Source organism: Dermacentor variabilis, chromosome 1 (assembly GCF_050947875.1).
Source record: "Dermacentor variabilis isolate Ectoservices chromosome 1, ASM5094787v1, whole genome shotgun sequence".
Taxonomy (NCBI): domain Eukaryota; kingdom Metazoa; phylum Arthropoda; class Arachnida; order Ixodida; family Ixodidae; genus Dermacentor; species Dermacentor variabilis.
Genome location: NC_134568.1, coordinates 217,754,223 through 217,782,185, shown reverse-complemented (window position 1 = coordinate 217,782,185; position 27,963 = coordinate 217,754,223). Strand labels below are relative to the sequence as shown.

At 47.4% G+C, this 27,963-nt stretch overlaps 1 protein-coding gene across 1 annotated transcript; it reads right to left on the bottom strand.

The window, feature by feature from the left end:
• Nucleotides 1–1,058: 1,058 nt before the first annotated feature.
• On the bottom strand, nt 1,059–27,436 carry LOC142557198 (uncharacterized). Its single transcript, XM_075668888.1, has 2 exons — nt 27,113–27,436; nt 1,059–3,528 (listed from the first exon to the last, which is right to left on the bottom strand). The coding sequence occupies exon 2, from the start codon at nt 3,517–3,519 to the stop codon at nt 3,250–3,252; it is 270 nt and encodes an 89-aa protein (XP_075525003.1). The 5' UTR covers nt 3,520–3,528; nt 27,113–27,436; the 3' UTR covers nt 1,059–3,249.
• Between the last annotated feature and the right edge of the window lie 527 nt (nt 27,437–27,963).

The following is a 27,963-nucleotide window of genomic DNA, read 5'->3' as shown; positions in this document are numbered from 1 at the left end:
GTGTCCACTAAGGCGGTAACTGCGTGGCCGTCGAGAAGCACGTCGAGGTCGGTGGTTCTTTGTCTTGCGTTACAGCTAGGTCTTGGCGTCGGATCACGGCTGTGTCGCGTTGACTTGTAGCTGGTATGGGACGTCGTCAGATCGTCTTTCGTCGTCGTATTCTTTGCTTTCACACTTCGTCGGGTCGGCGGCGTGTCGTTATGTCGTCGAGGTAGTTTCTTCGGCGTCTTCGGCGGCGGCGGAGGATCTTCGTCAGTTCGACGAACAGCAACCGCACCTCCATCGGTTGCTGCTTTTAGTTTTCCGGATATGGGCTCGCTGACCGGCCCCGGTCAGCGAGCCCATATCCACATGTACTTAACTTTATCGGGCGACCACGTTTCGCCGCCTAACAAATGTTATCGCACAGCGCAAGACGCGCCTGCATGTAAAAGAAGTTTCTGGAATGTTATCGATGGTTCCGTCCACTGTCTTTCACCGCAACTTGTGTAATCTGATTGCATCTATGCGCGACGCGAATAGTATAGAACTTTGTGGAAGACACGCGGGTCCCAGCGGTTAATCTGGAACATTCGACGACCGATCTATAAAAGCCGACGCACTTGACCCGCTGATCAGATTTTCGACGATCGCCGACCGTGTTCGCCGCTATCGTTGTGCTATAAGTGTAGCCTGTTCTTGTGGGCACAGGTTCGCCCAATAAAAGTTAGTTTTGTCTTTCGCAGTATTTGCTACTGTGTTCTTCAACGTCACCGCCATGTGACAATATATATATATATATCCTGTAGAAGAATGTTATGAAGTCGAAGAAATTCAACTAGTCAGAACGGGACACGGGAAAAGCGAAGAGGCAGAATGAAAAATGAATTAAGGTAGACCAACCCGCCAACATAAATGGCTGTTTAGGATCATTGGCGTTCGGTGTCATTTTCTTAAGGTTTCGACATCCCCTACAACGAAAAAAATTATGCTACAGAAAATATCGCTGTAAAAACAACTCCATATTTTGGCTTTACACAGCGCAATTTGGATCGTGTGTGCAATGAAAGATGACTTCATTGTGAAAGGCACGTGGTTTAATTCGTTTTGCAGAGGTCAGCTCACACAACTTTGTGATTCCAAAAACAAATACAGCAAACAACACTCGACATTCCATACATATATGGCAGCGATTTGTATATCTTCAACCAGGCATACACTAAACCAACCTGCTTAACTGCCAGGCGTAATAGCAAATCCACAGTACACGGTTCTATGGAGAACCTTCTTCTGTCCTCGTGCCTCGTCGCTCAAATAATTACCGGCCCGCAAAGTTGAACATAGAATAATCTTACCGTACCACGAATATTGTTCCGTGCAATGTATGTAGTGTGCCCAAGTTGTGCTTTCATTTGTAAGGTGCTCTTTGAAAGACTGCAGTGCTGTCGAAGTGTTCACTTCATGGTCTTCCCCGAGCGACGTGCCGCGTACCCTCAATACCAAGCAAGCCCTTCTAACTTGTCCTCCGCCTGCATTGGAGATCAAACAAAGGTAACAAAGATTTTCAACAACGTGAAGCGAGAGCTCTGCCGCGACGGCCCAACGAAAGCAAACCTGTCTGTCAGTTTTGCAACTTCAGTGCAGCAAATAACTGTAGCCCAGCGTAGCTTGGACTTAAATGAATATGCTGAAGAAACGTACTAAGCCTGTCCAAATCGTTATTTTCTTTGTCCATTGGACAAAACTGCTCTGACGATAAGTTAATAGCAAAACTACTTATTCACGCTCAATGCTGGAGCCGATCCTTGTATCGCAAGATGACATTTTCACCGGTACAAAACGAAAGGAATCGTAACAGTGTGACAAATTGGAGGAACAAGAATGCTTGCTCAGTAGTTATGGTTACTGGAAAATTAATTATTAGAGCCTATTTCATCTTAAACAAAGAAAATAGTATACCGCCGAAGAGAATCGTAATATCCTCAACTGGGCGGGGGGGGGGGGGGGAGGGGCGTCCTTGTCACGAACGTCTGAATAACAGTACACAATAGTCAATGATAGACTTTCAGGTTATAATGATGTAACAGAGCTAGGCACAAGTGGTTGACGCACGAGCACATACACACGACATATAGTCGCCACCGGTAGTCACGGACTGTTACGAACGAACCCAACATGAACTCAACCGAAACTACGCACCACAAACTACACCAGCGTTACCAGAAGTCATAAACTTAATAGTAACTTCCTTCGGACAACAAAATATTTATGATATATGCACGTCCCCGACACAAATAAACGGAGCATCTACGTACTATTTTTTGCAACCAATTGCAACAGAAAAAAAAGAAGGATGCAAGCACTTTTTTCGGTCATGCGATATATGCAGACATTACTTATACATGACAAGAAACTTCGCCAAGAAAGAAACTTAGTGAAAAAAAGGAACAAGAGGGATGAGTCCAGAATAAGCAGACCGCCTATCACGGATCATAGTAGTATTTTTGTATGCCGATGATCACTCAGGCCAATAAACAATACAAAAGCTTCTCTTCCATAAAACCTGGTTCCATTGCTAGTACATTCATTTAGAAACCAAACCAACTGCCCTTCGCTTGCAAAAATACCATGAACTCAGGAAAATGACGATGGCACTCGCCCAACTTAGAGCGGTTTCATTCGCTAAACTGTGATGATGACACACTTTGTTTCCTTCATATCCACCCTCCGCCTCCTCTTCTTCGGCGACCACATAAAGAAGCCTCTGTTTAGTCCAGTAAATAAATGATGCATTAAAGAATACGTCGTATTTTATTTGACTAGGACACGAGCTGCCCTCAAATTTCCGGCTGGGGTCAATTTAACTTCGAAACAGAAAACGCCGACGAACTGCCACTATAGTCTAATTAACGGGACGAAAGAAATACGTTTTTTTTTTCAAAGAGCAAGCACCGTTTTCTTTTCTTTCTTTCCTGATTTTTTTTCCCTACTCTCACGATATCGCGACTCCTTTGTTTACTCTCCAGGAAACTGTCCCGGTGGAGCGCCCTTGAATATCAGCAGCGAGAAGCACTGCACTGGAAGACTGCGTTATAAATAGCCACACGAAGTGAACGTGCTCTTTGTTTGCGTTTTCCATTTCGGGATGCGCGGCCGCGCTGTGGAGTGGGCGGCAGACGTCCCGTCAGAAGCAGGAGGTGGACGAGGACAGGCACACGTGGCGTGCCGCCGGCATTCTGTGGCCAATGACAGACGCGCCGAGCGAAGAGCTCAGGTGGGCACAGTGCCTCCCGCGCATATAAACTGGACGCCGCTGTTGATGTCCCTGCCGTTGACCATGTTGTCGGAGCAGAAGTACGGCAGCAGCACGCCCCGGTGCAGCAGCGTGGCCACGTCCTTGGCCGCCGGCACGCAGGGCACCAGCACGTACACCAGGATGTACCAGAAGGCGGCAAAGCCGGCTACCCAGAAGGCGGCGAAGATGAGCAGCAGCAGCCACACCAGCATCCAGCATACCTTGGCGCCTCCGGAGCTGGCCATCACGCGTGCCTGTAGCGAGAAATGTCCGGCAGCACACGTCAAGAGATTTGGCGCGAGAATGTTGGGACTGTGCGGTTTCCAAATAGAGGTAGGCAAACGCCGAAGTGGAAACTGATTTAGCCCTTTCATCACGGCTCAATAAAATTCTGGGGCACGTAATCGTGTGTGGTAATTGTGCAGGTTTATCGTAAAAGCAATTTACTCGCGCACGCACAAACATATGAGTATCTACTCAGGTATTCGTAAGACACCATCGCGATAGCGGAGTATTTGACGTTCGTAACGTCATGCGTCACTCATGCGCCCGGCCTACGCGCCCACATTTCGATGGAGGCGTAATCCAAAAAAAAAAGAAACTCGTGTGCTTAGATTTAGGTGTGCGTTAAAGAACCCCAAGTGGCAAAGAATAAAATACGGAGTCCTCTACTACGGCATGCCCCATAATCCTATCGTGACTTTGCCACGGAAAACCGTGAGGTATTACGGAATTACCGTAAGGTAACTTTAAACTAATTTTTCAGCCAACCTGTTCTTATAGTTGGTTTTCTTAAGAAATTGTACCTCTCAGCTGTAACGCGAGTCGCTTGTTTGCGCTATGCTAGAAGCCCTGCATTACTTTAACTTTTTTTTTTCTCATTTTAGGAAGAACACAGGAAAGACATACTGCCAAACATGGAAAGAACGGAAGTTCGAGTGCTTTTCACACGTAGGTAGCCAGTGACCCGAAGGACACGTGTTTTTACTAGAGATACAGCGGATTATTATAGAGCCACATAGTGCTCCTTCACAGACACTCACAGGTACTCTTGCAGGGTCGTCAACGAGTTGTCACGTTTTATGATTCGGAAGAAAGTGTGAAAGCTCTTACAACACTGGTCCCCTGGGAACGAGTGAAAAATTACGTCGGCTGAAGGCGTACATTGAACGCAAATCAGACGCCCTGCATATACAGGACAATCAGCTAGTTTCCGCAACGCTCGTTCAGCTCCACAAATCCATGTTTTATTGTGAAGGGCTTAGTTTTTTTTATTGATTTTAAGTGCTTGAATGCATCTGCAGCATTGCTGGAGACGCGGGTTAACAATTTACCACCTCAATAGGCCTGCGGGGCACTTCTCTCTGTACGCATATGCGGAAGCACCCTCACTACTAGATTTCGGTGCATACGTAAAAATGGAAGTAAACAAACTTTCTCATCCACCCCGAATGTAGGGACAGTAGCCAAGAAGCAGAGGTGGTCCAAGCGGCGCAAGCTCACCGACGAATTCCCTCAGCGGCAGTCAAGCAGCTACGCGCTCATAACGTACACGAGCGGTCGTCACATCGTTAGGTTGCCAAATAGAGGTTGCCGAGTGCTCCCAGCTGTGACATTGAAGAAACCCGACGCACTGTGGAGCCGCCCAAATTTGGCTCGCCCAACGCGAGCTGTGCAAAATTCTGTGAAACGCTAACTAGGTGGATGCATACGCGGTATATAGGCGGAAGCGAATGCACGCCGAACGCGGATGGGAAATTATTTTAGCTCCGAGAAAACCAGCTATACATGCAAGTTCATAACGTCGGCATCAAACGTTGTGAAGCACTTCTGAGTTGACGACCTCAAAGAAGACCGCGTTTACTGCGACAGTGTCACAAAAGAAAACTACAGAAATTCCAAAGCTTTCATGATTGCTGGCACATATATTTCCCTTTACCGAGTGTTTCTACGGAGACTTAAAGTAATATTTGAAAATGGCCACTTTAATAGAAAAGGACAACTACTTCGGAAACATACCGTCATTTGTGACTACCACGGGTTTACAGGTGGAAAGGATATTAATCACTAATTAACAAAAATCAATAATAAACTTTTCAACCTTTAGTTTCAACGAACTCATCGGTATTGGAAAACTGAAGCGAGAGCTCCTTGCAAGCCATTAAACGTTTGGATCTGGAAAAATGCGTTTACCCATCAGAGCGCCCGCAACCGAAACTGGGAGGCTGCAGCGAGCGCGAAGCCACGCCCCTCGAGGCAACGTCCTAATCGGGCAACCGGCGGGCTGCGGTTCCGTGCTCCTCGCTGTCGCAGCCCGCTGGCTCCCCGTGCTACGGTTGGCGTGTAGCATTTCAGGCAAAAAGGATGCTCGACCACCATGCCTCATCGAAACGAAGGGTGGATTCCCAATTTGTTGTGGTTGTCTCGAGTGGTTACCGGTCCCGCTGGCGCCCCGCTTTACTTAAAGGCCCCTCTGTGTGTGAACTCTCCCACTCTAAGGGGAAGGCCCTTTCCGCGAACCAACGACGCCTAGAAGAGAAGGGGATCAGCGGCCCATCCATAATCATACGCCCTAACCGCGAACCAACGTCGCCTAGAAGAAAGGATAAGCACCTACGATCTTAAACCTGCGGGTTGCCACCTGCGGAGGCGGGCCCGTGCCACCTCACGAGCAGGGATCAACCGCCCATCCACAACCAGACTCAGTGCATGTCACGTGACGTTGACGTGAGCAAGATCCCACCTACGATTTTAATGGGCCTATTTAAGGAGCCCCGCAATCTACATTTTCACTTCATTCATCCTCTTCTTCTCATATTTCACCAACCATTGAATAAACCGTGCAAGTCTCGCAATAGAAGTAGTCTCCGTCCCTGCCTGATCGCCATGGTCTACCGGGCGCCTGCAGCCTGCCGACAACGCCACGCTACCCAATAGTAACGCCGGTCGAGGTTGAAGAACCAGGCGTCGCAACAACTCGGCAGCGGTGGGGTACGTTACCCTGGAGAACGCAACATCCGCTACTGGGTGACGTAAACAGAACGTCACCTTGAGGCGCAAAAGAAGCGTCTTGCAACATTTCCTATGAAGATGGCCCCATTTCTTGCGGAAATAAGGCCTCTCTACAAGCATATCGAAGGCAAATGCTGAAGCTAAGTCGATTTAAGACACGGAATCTTAGGAGTATGCACTGCCTGCAACACAGGAAATTACACAGTCTTAATTTCTATGACGCGACAATTATCAAGAAAACTCAGTTCAGCTATTTTTGTTCCACGGTACATGAATAAGTCAGTGTGGAGAGATAAGCGACTACTGGGATTCAGTCAGAATGGAAGAACGGCAGAGATGAACCCAGTATCCTCTATGACAAGAAGCTACCTGTCAAACTAATAATGTGGGTGGAACTACACCAGGAACGTTGTTCGAATATGAAGCAGTTTGTATGGTTATGTTGAAAGGCAAGCTTCCAAATAAAACAAAAAAAGTCCGCTATTCGAATAATCTAAGTGACTGAAGAGATGGTGTTGAGATGGAAGTGGAAAAAAAGGTAAAAAGAAAAAAAAGAAGAAAAAACTCAGTGCCCTTCCACTCTGTGAAGAAGGACGACCAGCGAAACTGTGTATGTGGGCCCCTTAATGGAGAACTGCACCTCCGCCGCGGGTCGGCCCACGTATGGGGAGTTTTTTGCTTACCACGCCAACAACAACACGAAAATTTCTTTGGACGGTAGAGGTATACCGCTTCGCTGTAAAGGAAACGCAACATATGTAGCAATGGGACATAGGTGACAGCTTAAGGGGGATAAAAAAATAAGTTGTGGCGTTCAACGCTCCGGAACTGCACAGTAGGCTATGAGGAACGCCCTAGCGGTTGACTAGGTTTGATTGCCCGCGATTGTTTAGCGTACACGCAAATATACTTAAAAAAAAGGATGATTCACAATAAATGCTGTTGCTCTGCGTAACGTATGTGACAACATGTTGAATTCATTCTTCAGTCTTGCTAAAATAATTGTAGCGAATACTGCTTCGGGTGCTACTGATTCGCCTGCGGTGCTTGCTGCTGGCTGGATACAATAGACGCGTCTGAGTGACTGTAATCAAAGAATGTACCACACAGCTGTATTAAATGACCCGGATCACCGCCATTGGTTCTAGTTACGGCAGTGGTTAGAGTGCCCATGAATTTGGATTCACAAATATAACATACACCTGCCAAACCGCGTGGAAACGGTTGTTCCTCCAACTTTGTCGCAGTGACCACAAGCAGTTTTATTCACAAGTACGAGTAGCGCCCTCCATCAGGACGCTGGTTGGACAAAGGATGACTGTATTCCAACTTAGAAAAAAGACGAAGACGGTGACCTCTAAAAAAAAGCATTGAAGACTGTTTGCAACTTTTCTCAAGAGTAGCAGAGTCCAGACGTTTTACTCCTGGAGAAGCATGGTACTTTACTGGAAGCGCTGTGCTCTAAGAGGAATATTTATAAACTCTGCAAAGCCATGCTACCGGCATCAGCTCTTCCAGCCTTTGCGCCGTTATGCTAGCCGTGAACAAAAGGAAAATATACAACTAAATTGCGGCAACAAGAACGCGACAGCGTCAGCGTTTTGTATTTACTTGGTGGCCACTTGGGTCTGGGCCGTGCTCTTTCTGTCGTGTGTCGGACGAGCCCGGCGCAGTGCCAGGTCTGGGGTTTGCGGCTCAAGGCGCGTTAAGCAACGGCAGCAAGGGTACCTTGGCGACCCGGAAGCGTTAACAGGGCAGCACAATTTTAGTGCTTTCAGCTTCGTGCTGCGGGGAAATCATTGTTCTCCACTCTTGGGGTCGTGAGACTAGCTGAAAATGAAAATGCTTGAGATGGGGCGATACAGCGGCAATATCCTTTATACATGATCACGTTTGTGATGACGGTGAAGAACCATTCAGTGCCGAAACTGTGAATCACGCGCTTAACTCCTTATTCGGCGAATAGGGCGAGAGCGCAATACTCAACAGATCAAGAACGCACTAAAGAAAGGGGAAGACACACAAATGACTTTTCTCCCGTTTTAATTTATCCATTGTCCTTAAGCCAGATTGTACCTGTTCAGTTCTTCCGTGTCGAATGACTTTAGCAGCGCATATTACGTGACGCGGAAACGGTTATATTGCTCTAGAGTTTCCTAAAGCCCCACCTACCCTTTACGAACAGTTTGAATATTTATGGAAAAAAACGCTCAGAAGTTTAATATTTATACTCTTACAAATAGAGGAGCTTGCAGTTGAGTGATTATAAACATTAGGAGCGGCTCGCGAACGATCTACACACCCTAGTCGGACCAAATCCACGGTACAGTCCAACGTCCGAAAGAGACAGGTGGTACCTATGTTATATCTAAAAAAAAAAAAAAACCCTGCGTGGTGATTTTCATACTCCTATTTTGAAAAGTCGCTGTTTCGTCTGAAAGGCGGAGCTTTCATAGCGATAGAAAAGTAATGGACAATTAAAGTAATGGACACGGACTAAGGTTTTTATTAAGGCGACAGCCTTAACTGGCTCGTTGCAACGGCTCATACCCGAAAAGATCAGCGCCTAGTCCAGTGAAGCAAAAACTAAGATGATCAGGAATGGCTCATACCCCCGTAAGCAAACAAAGATGCAATGGCTGAATATGAATGAAATGAAAGAAAGCAAGAAAAAAAAGAAAGAAAGAAAGAAAGAAACAAACTTTAGGTAGTGCGTTAGGTGCTCGCATATGTCGTTGAGGAGGTGAACCTACAGCGCCACACGTTTACTTCACACTACGGCTCGTTACGCCTTGCAAGAAGTCTGACCCCTCCGATTGTGTAACCTAATGCATTATCACGTGTTCAACAGGCTTTCGTCTTCACGTGTTACAGGAGTGTAACATGCTGCCAAACTTTTTTCTATCGGCCACATAAAGTGAAGCAAACAATCGCCTATTAATTAACGACCACGGTGTCATTGTGTTCACAGGCAAACATGGACAGCTTTCACTAGATGACCGCGATTATTCGCTGTCACAATGGTGGCGTCATGAAGACTGCCGCCAACGGAGAGCGAACGCTTAGTGCTACCGCTCGCTTCACTGAAACTCCAACAAAACTTAGGCTACCGGACCTCCAACACTAGGCGCGCGGGAAGACAGCGCGCATGTATACCCCCCCCCCCCCACCCCCAGCGAACACGGCTCGCTCACCTTTAACATTTGCACCCGCCGCCGATTACTTGCAAGATACCGCGTGTGGGCCGCGTATGTGTTCTAGCGCATGTGTGGGCTAGAGGAAGAGACGCTCACTCTCCTACCCGAGCGCGCGCTTGACCACATGACCTCTAACATTGGGTGCGCGAGATGACAACGTGCATCAAGCCACCATCCCAATTAGCTCACCTTCGCACACTCTTCACGCGCTCATACGGCGTTGCACACTCTTCGTCAAACGCGCACCACACGGCGCGCTAGCCGCTCATTCTGGTCGCCCTGCATGGGACTTTATACGGAACATCACGGTGACCGCAATTGCGACGACGACGGCAAAACTTTGCCTCGAGTGTCCGTATAATTCGTATCGCAATAAAACTTTAATGTTTGGGTTTTACTTGGAAAAAGCCACGATATGATTATGAGGCACGCCTGGGCTTCTTTAAAGTGCACCCAAACCCAAGTACACGAGCGTTCCTGCACTTCGCCCCTATGTGAATGTGGCCGCCGCGGCCGGGACCGAACCTGCGACGTTGATCTAAGCAGCGCAACGCCATAGCCACTAACCTATCGCGGTGGTTTCTCAAACTCTTCTCCAATTTTGATAACCTATTCAATGAAGAAATGCCAGAAAGGTGCAGGAAGTGTATCCGTGACAATACGTTTCCCTTACCGCGCGTGCTTTTTAGCATGATGATGACTATGATGAGTGATATTTGTGTAGCATAATGGCCAAACAGCACCGAACACTTTGTGAACACCGCTGAATCAGACTACACATAAGATTAACAATACAGCTAGCCTGGGAGGTTATAGCTGCCGCAGGACGATTAAGAAAGCTATAACAAAAAAAGCGTCCTAGGCCCGGCATTCGCAAAAACGCTATTACGTTAAAAGCGTTCGTGAACGAATGCTAGCCAGAAGCGATGACGGACACATTTGCTCAGGCGACCGGCGAATGCCAAGCAGTACTTACAAACAAACAGCTTCGTGATTTTCGATCCTAGGCTCGTACTTACCAAAAACTCTTACGCGAGAATTAATTGCTCGGAAGAAAACATTCCAGTCGATTTGGTGGTTGACATATCATTAGACAAGCAGCTGGCCAGTGGCAAAGAACAATTACGAAATAAAAAAAAAAGCTTTGCGAATCCATACCAAGAAGCTTAATGAATTCGGCGGCTATTCATAAAGCTTCTCGTTCGTAAGTGCTTTTTGCCCCTTGCCAGCCGCCTTCGCCATATGGGCTATGGACCTTAGGGTCCATATAAGCCAAAAGCTCTGACGTCAGCGTTCTTCGTAAGGCAAATTTCCAGGGAATCGTGATCCTGGACATATTAGAAAAGGTGACCAGCTAATCGCAAAGAGCGCTTGCGAAGAAAAAGCTTTGTGAACTGGTTGTCTGGGCCCGTATTCACAAAAAGTAGTAGCGCAAGAACTATTCGTGAGAGCATAAGCCAACCAATCGTGGTGACGGACATATTATTAGCAAGGGATTCAGGCCAATGTCAAGCAGCACTTACGAACGCAAAGCTTTGTGTTTCGGCCCGAGTTTCTTGTTTGAAAGGCGGCGTACCTGAACTTTGCACGCTTCAACACACGAGTGTTACGTCCCCAGCGCGATCGAAGTGGCGAGTTTTTACCTTAGTATGCTCGATGACCAACTTATTAGCACCAAAAGACGACATGACTCATATGTGTTGCCTGCTCCTGTTCCGAGGGTGAACTCCCATGCTCTATAAAGTACCACATTCCCGGAAATGCCGGGCATGCTGGCTTTACTCGAACAGGCATTCGCAAAGATAGTTTTTAAATTCACCCCAGAAAGTCATAATTTATGTTCTCGGTGTCTGTACCCAGGGCGTCACCCTCATGGCCATCCGGGCGACAATCTTCATCATACGATCTCCCGAACCATACGCCACAGTGCTGGCAACTGCGCCCACACGTTTGAACGTAGTGGTCACAAATACCCGTGATACACTAAAGGCAGATATGCACGTGTAATTTATATCTCATAAAATCACAATGAAATGATAATCCATCAAAATTGCAAATTTTCAATTGCGTCAAGTGGAATAATCGATAAATCGGCGCTTGCACTTCGAATATGGCATGAAATGGCAAAGAGAAGCTGGAACGTTGCTGTCAGATGCCGCCTCTGAACTTCACACGTTTCAACCAACCGAACTGGGTTGCACAACGCAATCACTACGCCTTTCACGCCTTTCGTGATCAAACATAGGCGTGTTGAAACTCAGCGTTATTAAAAGTCGGCTTGAAGTATAAACACAACCGAGATTATGGTGAACAAGCAACCTGGAAAATGACAGTTACAATAACTTCAGATAACCCGGATCGTGCAATGTGTTTACTAACTACCGCTTTCACGTTTCAGCTGGTTAGCATCGCCGTTACAATTGAAAGAAAGGAACAGTAGGAAAAAGGAAGCGTTCGTTACGCTTATTCGACGCTCGTCATTTGCTTTCCATTTTAATGTAACTATCACAGATGAAATGGAGAATAATAGTGAAGGAGCCGGTGTCTTTCCTTTTCTTTTTTTTAGCAAAGCAAGGAACGGCGTCGTAGTCGACGGTTAAATGTAGCTGAGGGAGATGAAGCGTATAAGAACTTGATCTGAGAAACTTTCTTCTGTCACTCGAGTAACAATATAGTTCTTTTTGTCTGGTCTTAAAACAAAGACAGGGCGGGGGGTTGTGAGAAGGGGGATGTGCACTCTGCCATAATGCACACCGGTGGAGTAAAAGCAGCAGAGTGTGGCATTTTAGTTTGTGAAGTTCCTTGGCTACCCAAAAACGTTACGCACACCCCACCTCAGAAAATGAAGGCGCCCGCTCCCTCCGTCGTGATCGTCTCACCATTACTTTCATGAAACGTTGCTGGTGTCGCCACGTGAAACACGAGTAGGTCTCCCCGCAATGACTTTTCTGAGGAATAAAAAGCAAAGGAAGACCAGATGGAAAGGAAAATAGTCTGCTCGACGTCGGCCAAAGGTCTTTGATCCTACCGAGACCTCGCTATTTGCCTTGGTCCGTTTCCACAAGAAATACGGCATTTTCGAGGCAGAATGTTTATGGCTGCTACGCTTTCGAGTAGGCGATATCTTTAGACCGCGGAGAGACGTTTCGAGACTTGGAGCCGCATCTCTACGCCTATACACACGCACGTCGCGTGGGCTCTTTCCCATTTTCTTTCATGTAATTTTCACGTCGTCGCCCTTCACGTGACCGCAGCCTGACGATGCGCTGACACGTAGCAGCCGTCAGTCTGCGAAACAGCGCAGTATACTCTGCAGGGCCCTAGCTGCGCGTGAGCAACACGTACTCCACCGGCGACCGGTTGCTTGCCACGGCTGCTCGTCCGCGCGCAAGGCAAGCGTGAAGCGGTAGCGCACGCTTCCCAACCCTACACCGCGTCGGTTCTCTCGCCACTGACGCAGAAACGTTTCTCCTCTCTGTATCGACAAAAACGGTGCACCGTTTCTGGGAAATCGCGACGTGGGACCTATTAGCGAAGGCAGTCGGCCAGTGGGAAACAGCTCTTACAAACGAAAATCTTTTTGAACTCGGAACATGTCATCCGGCCCGTGTTCACAAAACTAGATGTGATAGAACGTTTTCCTGATTGGCCGTTATTCTAAATTCCCGCAACTCATGGTCGAGAGAGAAAGAGAGGTAGAGGGAAAACATTTATTAAAATAAAGGGAAACCGCAGGGTCCTTCGACGAGCCCTGGGCGTGGGCGGAGTCCTCAGTCCGGGACCCCAGGAGCCGCGGCCGCCTGGCGCGCTCCCGTGGACGACCCGATCGATCTGTTTCTGGGAGTTGACGCTATAGAAGCGAGGCTTCCCAGTGCTATGTGTGTGTATTTGGGGGGGGGGGGGATTCTAGGGTTGGCGCTCATGAGCTGGCACGCCGAAGTGGCGTGGTAGAGCATGACCGGAGTATTGTAATCTGGGCATTGTAGCGGGTATTGTGCGGGGTGCATGGCGTGAAAAAGTGTGCGATGCGGAAAGGTGCTTGTCTGTAGCTGCCTCCACGAAACCGATTCTCATGATGGCGATTGTTGTGTTAACGAAACCATCACCGCGATGATGGTAAATGGAGAACCAATCTACGCGAGGGAAATTTCGTGAGTACGGGTCTAGGATGATAGAAGGGGGGGGGGGGGGGGTCGACTATAGGTTACACAGCTGTTCTCAATAGTGAGTGAAGCGCGATTGGTCGGTGGGCGTGGGGTCAAAATGTGGCCGCGGACATTGTATAGAAATGTTCATAATATTATTATTTGTGGCCTTTACTCAGTTCTCTGCCGCCTTACGCTAAGCGCCGTTATTGGTTTTTTTTCCTACGTATTCATTTCACGTGAAAAGGCGGTAGTTATACGCGTGCCGACATGTCCTAATGGTCATGCATTGAAGAAACTTTGCGTACAGCGCTGCGGAAATTGCAGATACAGACGGCGTTAGCCAATCAGGCCGGGGTCGAATCTGCAAACGCCATGTACAAGTTTCACAATTAGCTCAGGTCATGTTCGTTCTTCTGCGTTATATCGTTACTGGCGGGCGGAATTCTTATTTGTTCCTCCGTGAACACACTAGAGACATGCGAGATAATCCAAAGTAAAACAACCTGTGGTATGTCGGCTGGCCATATTAAAGCGAAGCTTCTCTTGCGAACCTTTCCTGAAAGTGCATGGCTGCTGGCTCGGTGTGTGCTGCTGCTGCTGCGGTTTTGCCGAATGCCTCGCACGCTAGACAGCACTACCATCTTTACTATACTCTTTTAGGTGTCCAGGCTGCCGGCCTTGTTTACTGCAGAATCACTCAGTGATAAAAGAGATGATACCTAGATGTGCTCATTGCAACCAATATACAACAAATATAGAGCAAACCTTTCCAACGTTTCTATGCCTACTTTCTTAACTGTTAGGCCACAATCGCACGTATACTTCTATCGCACCAAGGCCAACTGCCTCTTTCAGATGATCGCCACATGCTGGTGATGCATCTTCCATACTATTGCACATACCCACAACCAGGGACTGGGAACGAAACGGACGTTACACTCAAAATAAATAATAAGAAATGAAGAAACACAAGCCAATATACGAGTTGCCACATGACGTAGCACGGGCGAGCTAGAGCACGCTCGCGCGTGCTAATTTCCTTCCCGCCAAAGACGCACGCTGCAGGAATGAAGTATGCAAATTTATGGCGTTTCCCCAATAACCGATTCACGGAAGCTTCACTTCCCATAGATTCCAGAATGTGCATTGGATCTGCTTTGCATTTGTATTTCGAACGCGTGCTGAATCGTAGAGCAGGTAAGTACGCAGACAAAGGTACTAAAGGACAAAACGCTATTTTTATTTTTTTGCATTTATGCACGGTAGTGAGACGGTAGAGACTGCTGCTTCACTGCAGCTCGCCTGGTGTGCGTATAGCCTCAGGCAGAGCGTTCACGGGAATTTCGGTTATCGGGCGGCGGCTCGGCGTGCCGGCCATAAAGCAGCGGGAGCTTTGTAAAAGAGCAGCTGTGGACGCGGATCCGCCGCTGGGCGCACCTGTGCGCGGCGCCTGTCGACGAGTGGAGAGCTGTTTCTCGCCTACCCAGGTGTTGCTCTGGGCCGCAGTGCGTGCGTGTGTGTGTGTGTGTACGCGCGCGCGAGGAGAGTGCTGCAATCGGACGGCACCGCGCGGTGTTTGCATAGAGCCGTTTTCTGTGGCGGACACTGAGGCCGCCGACGTCCACAGAACCACACGTGAGCGCACGGAAAGGAAACAATCGTTCTTCTTTCTCCCCCCCCCCCCACTTTTCTTTTGCGCACTTGCTTCAAGAACGTCGTTTTTGCACACTCTTGATGGCCCACGATGCTCTCGTTTTATGAGTGCATTACCTAAGCTTACACCTTCAATAATAATAATAATAATAATAATAATAATAATAATAATAATAATAATAATAATAATAATAATAATAATAATAATAATAATAATAATAATAATAATCTGAGACAGCCCTTTTAATATGAAACCTCCCGGAGAGAAGGTGGCGACGCGCCCAGTGGCGGTATGCACAGCTAAGCATAAGGAAGGCAACGAACAGTGCTCGCACTAATTTCCCCTCCCGCGCACAGCTGCCAGCTTGGTGGCGCGCGTCAGACAGGCGACACACGCCGAGTGAGTGGTTTCAAGCGGGAGATGAGTGCACAATTTCTGCTCCCGAGCGACATAGTTTACCGGGGGATATGCTTGCGCGAGGGCCTTGTGCGGTCTGAGTGAAACGGCTGCGAGAATTTTCACACAAACCAGGCGAGCGCACATGCCGCCCGGAGGCGCAATTCGCCGCCAGGACGGTGGAGTCATAGCGGAGCTTGCGTTCTTGTCGGCTATGCAGAGAGTGCGAGCGAGTTGAGCGAGCTGGAGGCAATGGCCGAGTCTTGAGACAAACTGCTCGCAAAGCAGAGGACGAGGGTGTTACTGAGACAGAAAAATCTGGCATCGCGAGAGCAAGAAAAGGAAAGAGGGGAGGGGGGGGGGCGGTGGCGACGTCCGCATAGACGTGGAAAAAAGGAGAACAGCGGGCTCTTAATGCCAATAATATAAATAAGAATACAACATTGGCGCGTTGAATAAAACATATTTAACGGTTCTTTCGCGCGCTCTCGGGTTTCCAATACTTCTTTTGGATGGTTCACGGCATCGGGCGAAGTTTCGGCTTCCAGCATTCGCCGTGCACTTGCATGTGTCAGTGACTGACTAAAATAAAATTAAAACTAGGTGCCCAGAGTTGCGAGGGCGATAACGATGGCTGAAGCTGAACTGGAACACGTGTGGCCTTTAACGAGGCCTTAGTGAAAATATTAATGATTCGCTGGGTGTGCTTCTAACGAGAGAGGTGACCGGCGGCGCTTCGTGCTGGCACAAGGTAAAAGATGCTCTCAAGCAAGATATACATTGTGTTCGAACGCTGCTTTGTGATAATGTTATGATTAGTCAATTCTGTGCGATCTTTGGACAGCAATGCATAGCTATCTAACTGCTATACTACGACATGAAGAATATATATATATATATATATATATATATATATATATAGTATACACGATAAGAAGCTAAACTGAGGGGCCCGATTTTTATTCGTCCTAGCATAAGAAGACAACAAAGACACCAAGGAGGTCAGCATAGGGGAAATAACTTCTACTTACTAATCGAATTAAACAAATGATAAATTAATGGAAATGAATTTGGATGAAAAAACAACTTGCCGCAGGTGGGCAAAGAAGATCCCACGTCTTCGCATTGCGCGTTGCGATGCTCTACCAATTGAGATACCGCGGCGCCGTTTTCCCGTCCACTTTCTTGCGGATGGGGAAACCCACGGAAAATTTTAAGTTGGCAAATGTCGCCCTCTGAAAACTGTCCGAGCGTGTCGTAAAAGAGGGCAAAACTACTTTAAATGTCATACTCCCTTCCTGATCACGTTTCCTTCCTAACGCAAGCTACTTTTTACTATTCCCGCAGCAGATCTTGGATGTATCTGAAGGCAAACCTTCTTCACGGCCCGAAGCATTGGTGACGCGACTTCCCCGCTAACCATCGGCGGAACACATGGAGGCATCAGCTCTCAAAGTTATGCCGTCGGCTGCAGCCCAAATAGTACGAAACAAGCGGTACACCCCTGCTGCCGCTGCGATCTTGGTGGATACGCCAATCCACCTGCTGTAACGACAAGCCACTGAATGCTAACACTTTCCTTCCGGCAGCCAACTCTCCACCGCATTCAGATCTAACCCAGCCCCACCATTGAACACCAAACCAAACCCAGGTAGAGGTTCAAAAATGAACGAGCTCGGAGACCAGCAGGTCACGAACAGAAGCTGTCATTTCCACTGGACATCGCAGACCCGTCACCTCCACGGTTCACCCGACGTCACAGCTCCTGATAACATAATCTTTCATTTCACCCTCATTCATGGACCGCTCAGCCACCCTCGACGTGTCGTCAAGCTCCGGCAGTTTGAGTGTATCAGTGAGCCATCTCTGCCAACGGCCACGATGCGAAAGTGTCAGTCCCCGAAAGAAGCATCACCGCATTGCGGTACGGATGGTAAATTCTACTTTGCGATAGTCTTACATACTTCCGCCGTTCTAAACATTCCGTGTATTTGTCAAGACCTCAATAACAGCTTCATCGCGCACCAAAACTAAATATTGTATCTACGGTGTCATTACTCCGGCGATGACTTCAGATTGTTTCACACACATGACGAAGACAAGATGGGCGGTCGCATGGACGACTTAGGTTTTTAGACAGCACATAGGTGCGACCAATAACTGCTCTGTTTCAAAGAGTTCTAGCTGTGCTTGCCCAAACACGACATCGCGATCGTCTACGAGTATTACAACTGGCTCGCAACATCAGCGCCGCCCGCCAGAGCCATCTTAATTGACCAGTTTGCACTTCAACGAAAACAACGCTGAGAGCTCTGAAGAAAACACCTGCGTAATCTGCAGTCATGGGCGAGTGTAAAGAGAAAACACCAGAAAAAGTAATAACGACGAGGAAGCGGCAGTAAACAAGCGTTCTGGAGAACAGCTGTCTGCAAGTGACACGCAAGGGATAAAACAAAAATGCGTCTCAGACTTTGATGCGCAAGCATATACTCGTACTTGTAATGTCATAACCATTACTTGCGGGAAATGCTTTTATAAGAAGATATCGGTAAGAAATTAAGGATTCAAACGCAAAACGACTGATGTGACAAATTCAATCACTAACTGACCCCAGGTCACGCGGTGAACTAAGCAACAAGCTCTCAAGTAACGAGGCAAAATAAAAGATGGAAAAGCAGAGCTATAAGAGAATAAAATAAATGGCGGGCTACAAGAACAAGCGATTCAAATTCCTCACACTTTCATTGAACACATACGCAAGAGTATCAAATTCATTAATAACAAATAATTCACTGACGGCTGTATCATGGCTAATACGGAAGCCGTACTTAAATAAAGACACTTTCAATTTGTTAAAGGACTGGGCACTCTTTCGACCAACTTAAAGCGGCATTCATACTCGCCTCTTTATAATTTCGAGCCGTGATGGGTTCACATACGGCAGCGTGAGCGCCATTAATTGCGTAAAAGCGCGCCACATTTCGAAATTTGAACCAGGTAGTGGATAAAAGCGGTTCGCCACAGGGCAGAGGAAAGACGGCAGTGCCTGATTGATGAGACGGCGCGAGCTGGCAGTGGGCCGTTCCCCACGGCTGCATCGTCCAACCAAGGAGCGCCGGGAAATCATTCCGTATACGCTTGGCAGAGTGCCTAGTGTACCGGCGCAGGCGATGCACGGAGCTTATTTAGTGTTCAGACTTTCGATGTCACTATTCAGACAAAACAGCTCTCCACTCACTCTACTCTGCGCGCTGCTTGTGCAGCTCGCTAGGTTCACTTCGATAAAATTCACTAAATTTTGTTGGTGATATTCTGGCGCTACAGCAAGCCACGTTGGGACGAAACAAAATAGCAAGTGAGGCCGACATGTCAGTTGAACAAGCAGGCAATAAGACATCATTCACGACAAGCAAAAGCATTTCCATAGAGGTCCTGTCTTTATCATTGTACATTTGTTTCACGTGCCACAAATTTTCTTATGCTCTTTCTACCTTACCCGTCCCCCAGTGTAGGTCATATAGCAAGACGGATTTTCTCTTCCGATTAACCTCCCTGTCTCTCCTCTCTATTTTGTTGCTCTTGCAATTCGAAGCAAAGTAACATTAGGAATGTAGAGTTATAGCATTGCGTCCCTGGTGTCGTAAATCAGCCATCTGTAAGCGCCAAGCGTCAATCACCGTATCTGAAAGTAAAGGTGGTCGTCCTCAACTAACTTTCGTCGACAAGAGGGCTACATACACGAACCTTGGCACAGTTTTGAAAATTTCTGCACGCACGTAGCTGACTAACAAAAATGTTCATTGATGAACGACGAAGGCAATGAAAGTGGCTCATGGGCTTGTTAGCATGTCGTGTTCACATTGTTACAGAGGACACACAAAGACAGGGGCACACAGAAGGTGTGTTGTCCGGTGTACCATTTATTTTACAATTATTGTAGTGTACAATTCGAAGACGAAGGCGAACTGGGGTAGAACTCATTATGATGATGATGATTCCAAGTACTGTGAAGGAGATGCGGGTAAGCATGCTCAAACCTCTGGCACGTCATTTAAGCAAACAAATATATCAGTTAAGACGCACTCACATACCAGTAAGGATCGAACAGTGGCACGGGTTATGTAGAGTTTAATTTACTGTTCATATTTGCTTATGTCTGAGCCAATGGCGACGGGCGTTAAGAATGGAAAATGAAATGGATCGTTAGAAAATAACGACTTCGTGACTCCGAATAACAGCTAAGAAAACAACGACTACCGGAACGACAGACAGAGCAGGTGTGGCCGAAGACAGAGTGCTGAAAACAATGTAGGTTTGGCGGAACGTTGGTGCGCAGGCGGCTTTGAACGTTGTCGCAAGTGTAGGCATACCGAAAGCACTCCGAAGGCTGAAGATGAAAACAAGGCAGTTGGAATCGAGTCCAAGGCTATCGCGGACACTGGGAGTGTCCCGGCTGAACACACGAAATCTAAAACTCGTTGTCTATCTTCTGATTATTCGTTTACATCGTAGTACGAGCAAGCCACAGAGCTTCTTTCTAACGTGTCTCATCTAGGAATTCTATCTCGGAACATATACTCAGGAAGCTGCGTTAGCAGCATATTGATCATGAATACCAGAAATTAGTCTACTTCGTGAAATAGCTTGGCGAATAGCACACGTACTAAATGCTGCACAGACGACATTATGTAATGAACACGATGGTTTCTCATTTCCATGAATCACGAACTGGATGAAAGCATGTAAACCGCAGTCGCTATTTTGTGAATATTGTTGTACGGTATACGGCAGGATCCTGGGTCACACGAAGAAATTTTTTTAAGGAGCATCCGGTATTTTGTGTTCTCTTTAAGGAGATAAATTGTTGAGATTATATAATTTTTAATATGTAAATTTACGGTCAGCCTGTCACTACGAGGTAGAACACATTTACAAACATCAGTTTTAGTTTGCGGTGCGAGATCTTGAACAGAGCTCTTTCTTGCTTCTTTCTTTTTTTAGGCTACACAAAAAAACGCGAAATTTGGGCTATGAAAAATCGGACAGAAAAAGAGAGACGCCGACGCCGTCTCCCACACGCACGCGTTACAGCAGTGCTACTCCAAAACACGCCGCTAACGAACTCAACATGCTCCCTTCCTGAACCGGTGGTTGCATCGATTTCACGTCGCATTTACCATGGTTATAGCGGCTTAACTCCTGCCAGCGCCATAAAATCACGTCCGGCCCGGGCAAGGAAGAGTTTGCAACAGCATCGAGCAATCTGCGAGAACCAAGTTATCACGTCCCACATAACAGGCTCTCGATTTGCTATACCAGGCTAAATGAAAAACCGTCAATAATGTCATACTTATGAGCGTGACTGATGATTACACGAACAAAATCACTCAATTACTAGATTACTAGAATACAGTTACTAGATTGTATGTACTTACTTGATTCTATGCCCCCCCCTTACTCAATCCCCATGTAGCGGCCTTGTAAGGTATTTTACAAATAAATAAATAAATAAATAAATAAAACATTCACAGAGTTTTTAAGACAAGCACTTCAGCAGTACGCAAATGAGAGTTCACGGTGGATTCTTTTTCCCGATTTCGCGCGGTTTTGTAAAAGAAGGGGGGAAATGTGGAAGGACCGACGCTAAAAACATTGCTCTTAGAACTTATTAACATATTGGCGGTAAACTCCATTGTTAGAAACTTAAGGCAATTATCAATAATTAGTTAATGAAAAATTCTGGAGGCTTCTTCAAGAAGCTGCTAACAACAGAGTCAATTTCATTCGAACTGGCCCGGTGTAACCTAAATATTTCTTCCGCTCGATCCCTTTCGTATTTTTTATTTAGTCCTCCGTTGTTCACGGGCAACAGTTCCCGGTATAACGTGGGCGTACAGCCGCTCGGACCACTGACTAAGCTCAAAATGGAATAACTTCTAGAATAGTTACATTACCTCGGCCAACAGGGCTTCGCTTTCTTTATTAGGAAATGTTAGCAGGGACGCCCAGCATGGCTCCAGCCGACTTCACGAGCTGCCATCATTCTATAAGTACAAAGTGCGTAATTTATGTGGGTTAAAAAGAATAATGTGAAAAACAGGCGGGCTGTGGCCATTTAAAGGGGCGAACGGAGATGCAGTGCACGCAATCGCCTGTCTGCGACGTTTCACTGTTATTCCTAATCTGCAGGAGAAGCTTGCCTCACTACTGGACGAATCGATCCATCGGCGGTGCTCGCAACATCTTCTCAAGCTTTCAAGTATCTGAGGAGTTCAAAGCATCCTTCACTGTACGAGACTGCACGTTCATCCGTCTTCAGACGACCATGGCAGCGTATTGCCGATTGCAATCCTCTAGGTGGTATCTACAGTCCAAACCTATTACTGACTCCTCAGTTGACACATAGTAATGAAGCCAATGACCAGGCTGTCCTAGATGTAAGTGTCACCCAACAGGCACTTTCTAATGCCTTGTGTTCCAGTCATCCCGTTCCAAACATGCGACATGCTCGCTCACCGTCGCTGTTCATCGAGCTATAGATCCATGTACGGCGCAATTCGATGTTATAATTGGTTGAACATTACTTCAGGACTTTAAACGTCAAGGAACATAAACAACCCGGACAGTGTAAGTACAAAAACACACAACCAATCCAATAGTGATTTCCTGTTTGACTATTTTTGTTATTATTATGCGTTCCCGGTCATTTTCGCACCTTCATCTTCTAAGCTCGTATTCAAGGTAAACGCTCTTACGTTAGAACTGTTCTTAAAAGCAAATGTAAGCTAATCTTCATGTCATACATATTATTAGCGAAGTCGGCATACAAAGAGGAAACGGCACTTAACGGAAAGCTTTGCGAATCTGGCCCATAAAGAAAGGGTTGTTTATAATGGCAGCAGTAAAGCTGCCAGAGAGAGTGATAGCCAGGCTGAGCCCGATTGGATGCCCTGCACTCGAGAAAGGTAAAAGGCGGCAAAAAGATGACAAGCAGCAAAGTTCAAAGCCCGCTCACATATGCTAAAGTATCCATCGTTCAGTAAATGGCAAACGGTGATTTAGCTCTATGAGTCTGGGTATTTCGATACTGCTTGTATGCACCGGAGATGATAGAAAGCTTTGTTACATTCTTTTACATACATTGCGTAAGACATAATAAATTGCGCACGTTGTTACAGCGATCCCTGCCCGCTGGAATCGTTCGAATGACGGGCGCAAATTTCCCTACTACACACTCGTCTGAATGTCGTCATCATTCTTGTCTCCATTGCCACTGATTCGAGCGATGAATTCCCGCCGCTTCCGCCGAGCGCTGGTATCGACATACACGTCTACGAAACGATGCCTTGTACACACCTCTTAGCTTCTTAACCCCCTTCACGTTGTGCGGTGAATTTATCACTTCGGTTGTTTACTGTATCTGCTTAACTAACATTATATTCTCAATATGAAAGCTACAGAAATTACTTTTCGAATGTATCTCGCGACGTCCGCTTTTATCACGTGCTTCTTTTAGGTGAAGGGCCTTTCGTTCTTCTTGACAAAGTAATAGTGTTCGTTACGCATAAGAGGGACTGTTTACCTTCCAGCATGGAATAAATAGAAATGTTCTTCATACAGTGTTACACAGTCACACACAAAGTCTCAGTAAAGCCCATATTCCTGCTTTACATTCTTTTATTAGTGTTTAAATAAAGGGCAGGTTGAGGCGCCTTTATGGCGATGGCTACTCCTCATCGCAGGGCAATCAATGCTAAAAGCACGAAGAGCACTGGAGGCATACAAATATCACGAACATTTGCAGTTGCGCGCACGAGCAAAGCAAGACTCAGAAGATAGTGAAAGAACGACACTAAGAGGCACTGTTAACAATCCACACAGTTTATGTAAACAAGTGAAAGTGCATGAAATGGTTGGAGAGTTTTGCAGATGAGGCGGCTAACGTATCTACACATATCTACATAACACGACACACACACAACAAATAACAAAATCAGACTAGAGTCACACCATATCAGTCTATGCCACGTAAAAGAAGAATAGTTGCCTCAATCATGAACGTTTAGTATAAGCCTAACATTTTTGCATTTCTTTCAAACATTGCGCGGTAACGTACTTGGAGTATCCACAATCCTTGTTCCTATTGCAGGGCACCTTTATTACAGCCAACATTGCAGCACCCCGGAGCTCCAACTAATTAACTGCATACCTCCCCACAGACTCTGCTCAGTCTGCGAAAAGGTTATTATGGAGCATACACAGCCTTTTCAAAAGTTCCCGGTAATGATGTGTCGCTAACGTAACCATCACCCGGCAAGAACACAGTTGGCCCTCACTGACAGCCTTCCAGAAGACTTACTGTTGCTGAAACCGTTATTTGCAGAACGGTATAGTTTTTGACGTGTGATTCCGACAAGAGCCATATTGGTGTCGTCTAAGAAAGACATACCTGAACGTCTACTCCGCTTTGCTGGCGGGGTAGACCCAATTATTCCTGTGTGCTACAGCATTGCCATAACGCGTCGACCAGGACAGCGATGACCACGCATCTTGCGATTCCCTTCTCACCCGACGTGTTAGCCCAGTAGCTATGACACTTCGCTGCTAAGCACGAGGTCACCGGCTCGATCATGGCCGTGGCGGCCACATTTAATGCCGAAAAAAAAAATAAAGACGTTCGTGTGCACGTTACAGAACCTCAGGAGATTAAAATTAATCCGCAGTCCCCTATTGTTGCATGCCTCACAATCAGATCGTGGTTTCGGCACGTAAAACCTCGTAGTACAATTAATTTAATCCTATTTCGGAATACATTTGGTTATTAGGAGGGAGGGATAGCAAGAGGCGAAAGGCAGAGAAGTTAACCAGACAAAGTGTCCAGTTGGCTACATTGCACAGGGGGATGGGATAAGGGGCAGAAAAGATAAGAAAACAAGACGTAAAAGAAAAGAACGCAGCAGTTCGCCATTTGGTTATTAGAATGCGCGTTGCTTCTTATGCAGATAGCCATGATCTCGGCATTTGAGGTTTAACATAGGTAAACGGCACACCACGGGATAAAATAACAAGTTTGTTCTCTAAGGAAACAAGGTAACGAACATTACATGAAGGAATGAATGAAAGATGTTAACGAACATTACAGGAAGGAAATAAGAGACCTTCCCGACCGACCAGTACACCATCGATACATGCTTTTTGTTCCGGTGGTTATTAACAGTGCATGAAGCGTTCCTGTCACGTGGCGCAGAAGAGGGCCTTGAAAGAGCACGACTGACAAACAAACTGCACGCGGGGAGGACGTCATGCAACATGGAGCAAAACTCAGTGACTGACACGAGCCTATCTCGAGTACGATAACACAGACCTTTTGTACGGGTGGCAGAATAGGAGCGCATAAAAAGAAATGAAGAACGAAATGAAAACAAAGCTCGCTCAAGGTTCGCGTGAAAAGGCCCGTTACGTTAATGGGCTCCATCCGACAGAACACGAACTCTGCTGTCAATGCAGCCAACGCAGCGTGAACGGTGCATTGATATGCCACTCAGAGTCATTCAGCCGTCAATGCCCCCGTTTGCGTTTATTCGCTTCTTTGGGTAGTTGTCGTTCCGCACGCTTCGCGTTGTTTTAGGCGAGCAAAAAAAGTGTGCCGGCGAAAAGCATCCCATCAACGCGAGGCGTTGCTCGCTCAGTAAAGCGAACACCAGCAGACGACCGAATGAAAAAAAAAAAAAAAAACGGGGCGGGATACATTTTATTGGAGGCTTGCTGCCCTGGCTGCTTTCCCCACTCGCAAACATGAAACCAAATGCAAGGAAGGCGTCATGCTCAGCGCTTCCCCTTTTCGCGGTTCAAAAACGAGCGTCTGCCGCGAGCAAGGGTCTCCCGCTCGGGTAGCGCTGAGAGCAGCAGCCGCTGCGGCGCTTACGTCTCGGCTGCCGATATTCGCGCTCACCCGAGCACGTAACTGCTTCGGTTGTGTTCGACTGAGGCCTCCTCTGAGTTAGCTGCGATGAAACGACAAACAGCTACCGGAGAACTGCACGCAAAGAAGTTCTGAGCGTTTTTTTTTTTGTGTGTGTGTGCTTTTTTGTGTTTTCTTTTTCTGTGGTTAACGTAGACTGTCCCGAAGCAGTATAGTGATCGTCACCGAAGCCGGTGTGGAACGAGCTCAGCGTGTGGATGCCTCATTGTGTGAATGTACTCCTAGCGCATGTAATGCAGAATTAAAGTATGCTAAAAAAAAGTAATATGAGGAGAAATCCGTGAAAAATAAATCACGACATGACTTTCTGGTCAGCATCAGCGTTTCCCTTATTTACCCCTACAATTAAAGCATTGTTTTTCTTTCTACTTGCCACAATAATAATTTCATATCGTTCTAAATATTAGCATGTGTGACGCTGCGTGAGGGTAAGGGGAGGTAAATAGCGTTTGCTTGCCACATTGACAATATCATATACCATAAGCTACTTAGAAATCATAAACAATGGATCATTTTTCGAAGTGAGGGGGGAAAAGAATCAAGGAAATTCGATACGTGGAGTGTCGTAGTGTCCACCTTGTAGCGAGTTAAAACAGTCAGCATTTGCAGCCAGCTTTGATTTGGTGGGACTCTGGCGTCTATAAATAGGAGGAACCTAGAAGACAAGTAACGTATAGCCGACTGGGCTAGTTAGTGTTGAAATACCTTGAGTGAACGCGCGAACATTTAATAGCGCTTTAACATTCGCGCTTTCACGCAGGATGCCAACAGCCGAGCATGTGGTATCGCCGCATATCCAGGCCCAAGTTGATCCCAGGCCCAATTTCATGACATGGCTGAAGCCTTGAGGGGCATGCAAAACCATTTCGACTTCCACGGCAACATCGTGCTCGAGGCGCAAACTGTGGCAATCCACTGCTGCCCCATAATTGGTTCTGCTCAAGGCGACGAATTCCCTTTCCCTTACTGGGGCCGTGGGCAGCGCCGTCTGCTATGCCGGCTTTGCCCCAGCAGAGCACCGTCTGCACCTGTTGCTCAACTCGACTAGTTAGAAAGCTGGAGTCCGAATAAAGTATTTATTACCCGACCCAGAGTTACGCGGTATGCTCGATTGTGTTTCAATCCCAACTCAGCGGACTGCTAGCTCTGAGGCCGGCAGAAGGGGGCGGCGGATTTCGGACGGCTTCGCATTTTGCTCGCCTTCGCTTAGCGGTTAGTGCTGAGCACGATAGAGATGAAAAAAAAGAAAAATAAGCGAAGGCCAAGTACCTCGACCGCGGAACACGTATCACCTGCTGCTCTACGACAACACTGGTATTCCGCAATATTACCGGTGCACTGCAACAATACCGGTGCATCGCCTGCGAAGTTACCGGTGGGCGGCAGGCCACGCAGCTGTGCAAGCTTCGCTCGCAGAGACGCGTGGCCCGGTCCCGATCGCACACTCACCTGCGGCGCAAATCAAGGGTTGGCTGCTGGCAGGAAAAACGCAAGACGCTGGAGTGCGCGGGTGCGCTGCTGTGACGCTCGTTCGACAAGTGTCGGCGTGGACGCAGCTGTGGCCGAGGCGCTCTCACTGGCAGCCACGCCCGCGTGGCAAGACCCCGGCGAAAACGGTCGGCCGCCCCAGCAGTGTTTGCCGCCAAGCCAGCTCGCCCGGAGGGGCCCTCCCCCTTTTGCAGGATGTGCGGAGCTGGCACGGAAACAACTGCCAGCGCGCAAAACAACAGCAAAGCATCGCAGCGGCGGCGGAGCGAGATACGAGGAGAGAAAGGAGGAGGACGGCCGCACGCGTAGAGGACAGACAAAAAGGGAAGGAGGCGAGAGAAAAGTTGCGTTACCAGTTGGAGGAAGTTTTAGTGCGCAAGATGGCAGCACCGAGCTGCCGTAGCAGTGGCTGCCGCCCTTTTGTTGATCCCCCTTTTCAACGTTCAACTCTCAATAGCGGAAGAGTGTATAACTCGCGGACGCTGACATGAACAGCCACAGCGTGGTTTGTGCGCAGGCGTACGCATAACTAGCCGGTCGGATGGGACAACGATGCCCGGAGAGGACGTGCCCGTGAGCTTCGACATAACATCTCCCGCCGAGCGTCCGCTGTCCGAAGTTGGGCCTTGTTTTAGCAACGGAAATGATGATTCGCACTGCGTTTATATAGATAAGCGTGAACGTCAGGTCCCCTCCGAATGCAATATTTGTAAACCATTGACTGTCTTCAAGCTTTACTTAGTCAGAAATGGGCCGGTTGAATTAAACGCGCCGCATTTTGCCGTTCTAGTGTTTCGTCACTATGGCAGCCA

Bases quoted from the DNA above. Each gene is read 5' to 3' on its own strand.
- LOC142557198 (XM_075668888.1), bottom strand. From the start codon at position 3,519: ATGGCCAGCTCCGGAGGCGCCAAGGTATGCTGGATGCTGGTGTGGCTG.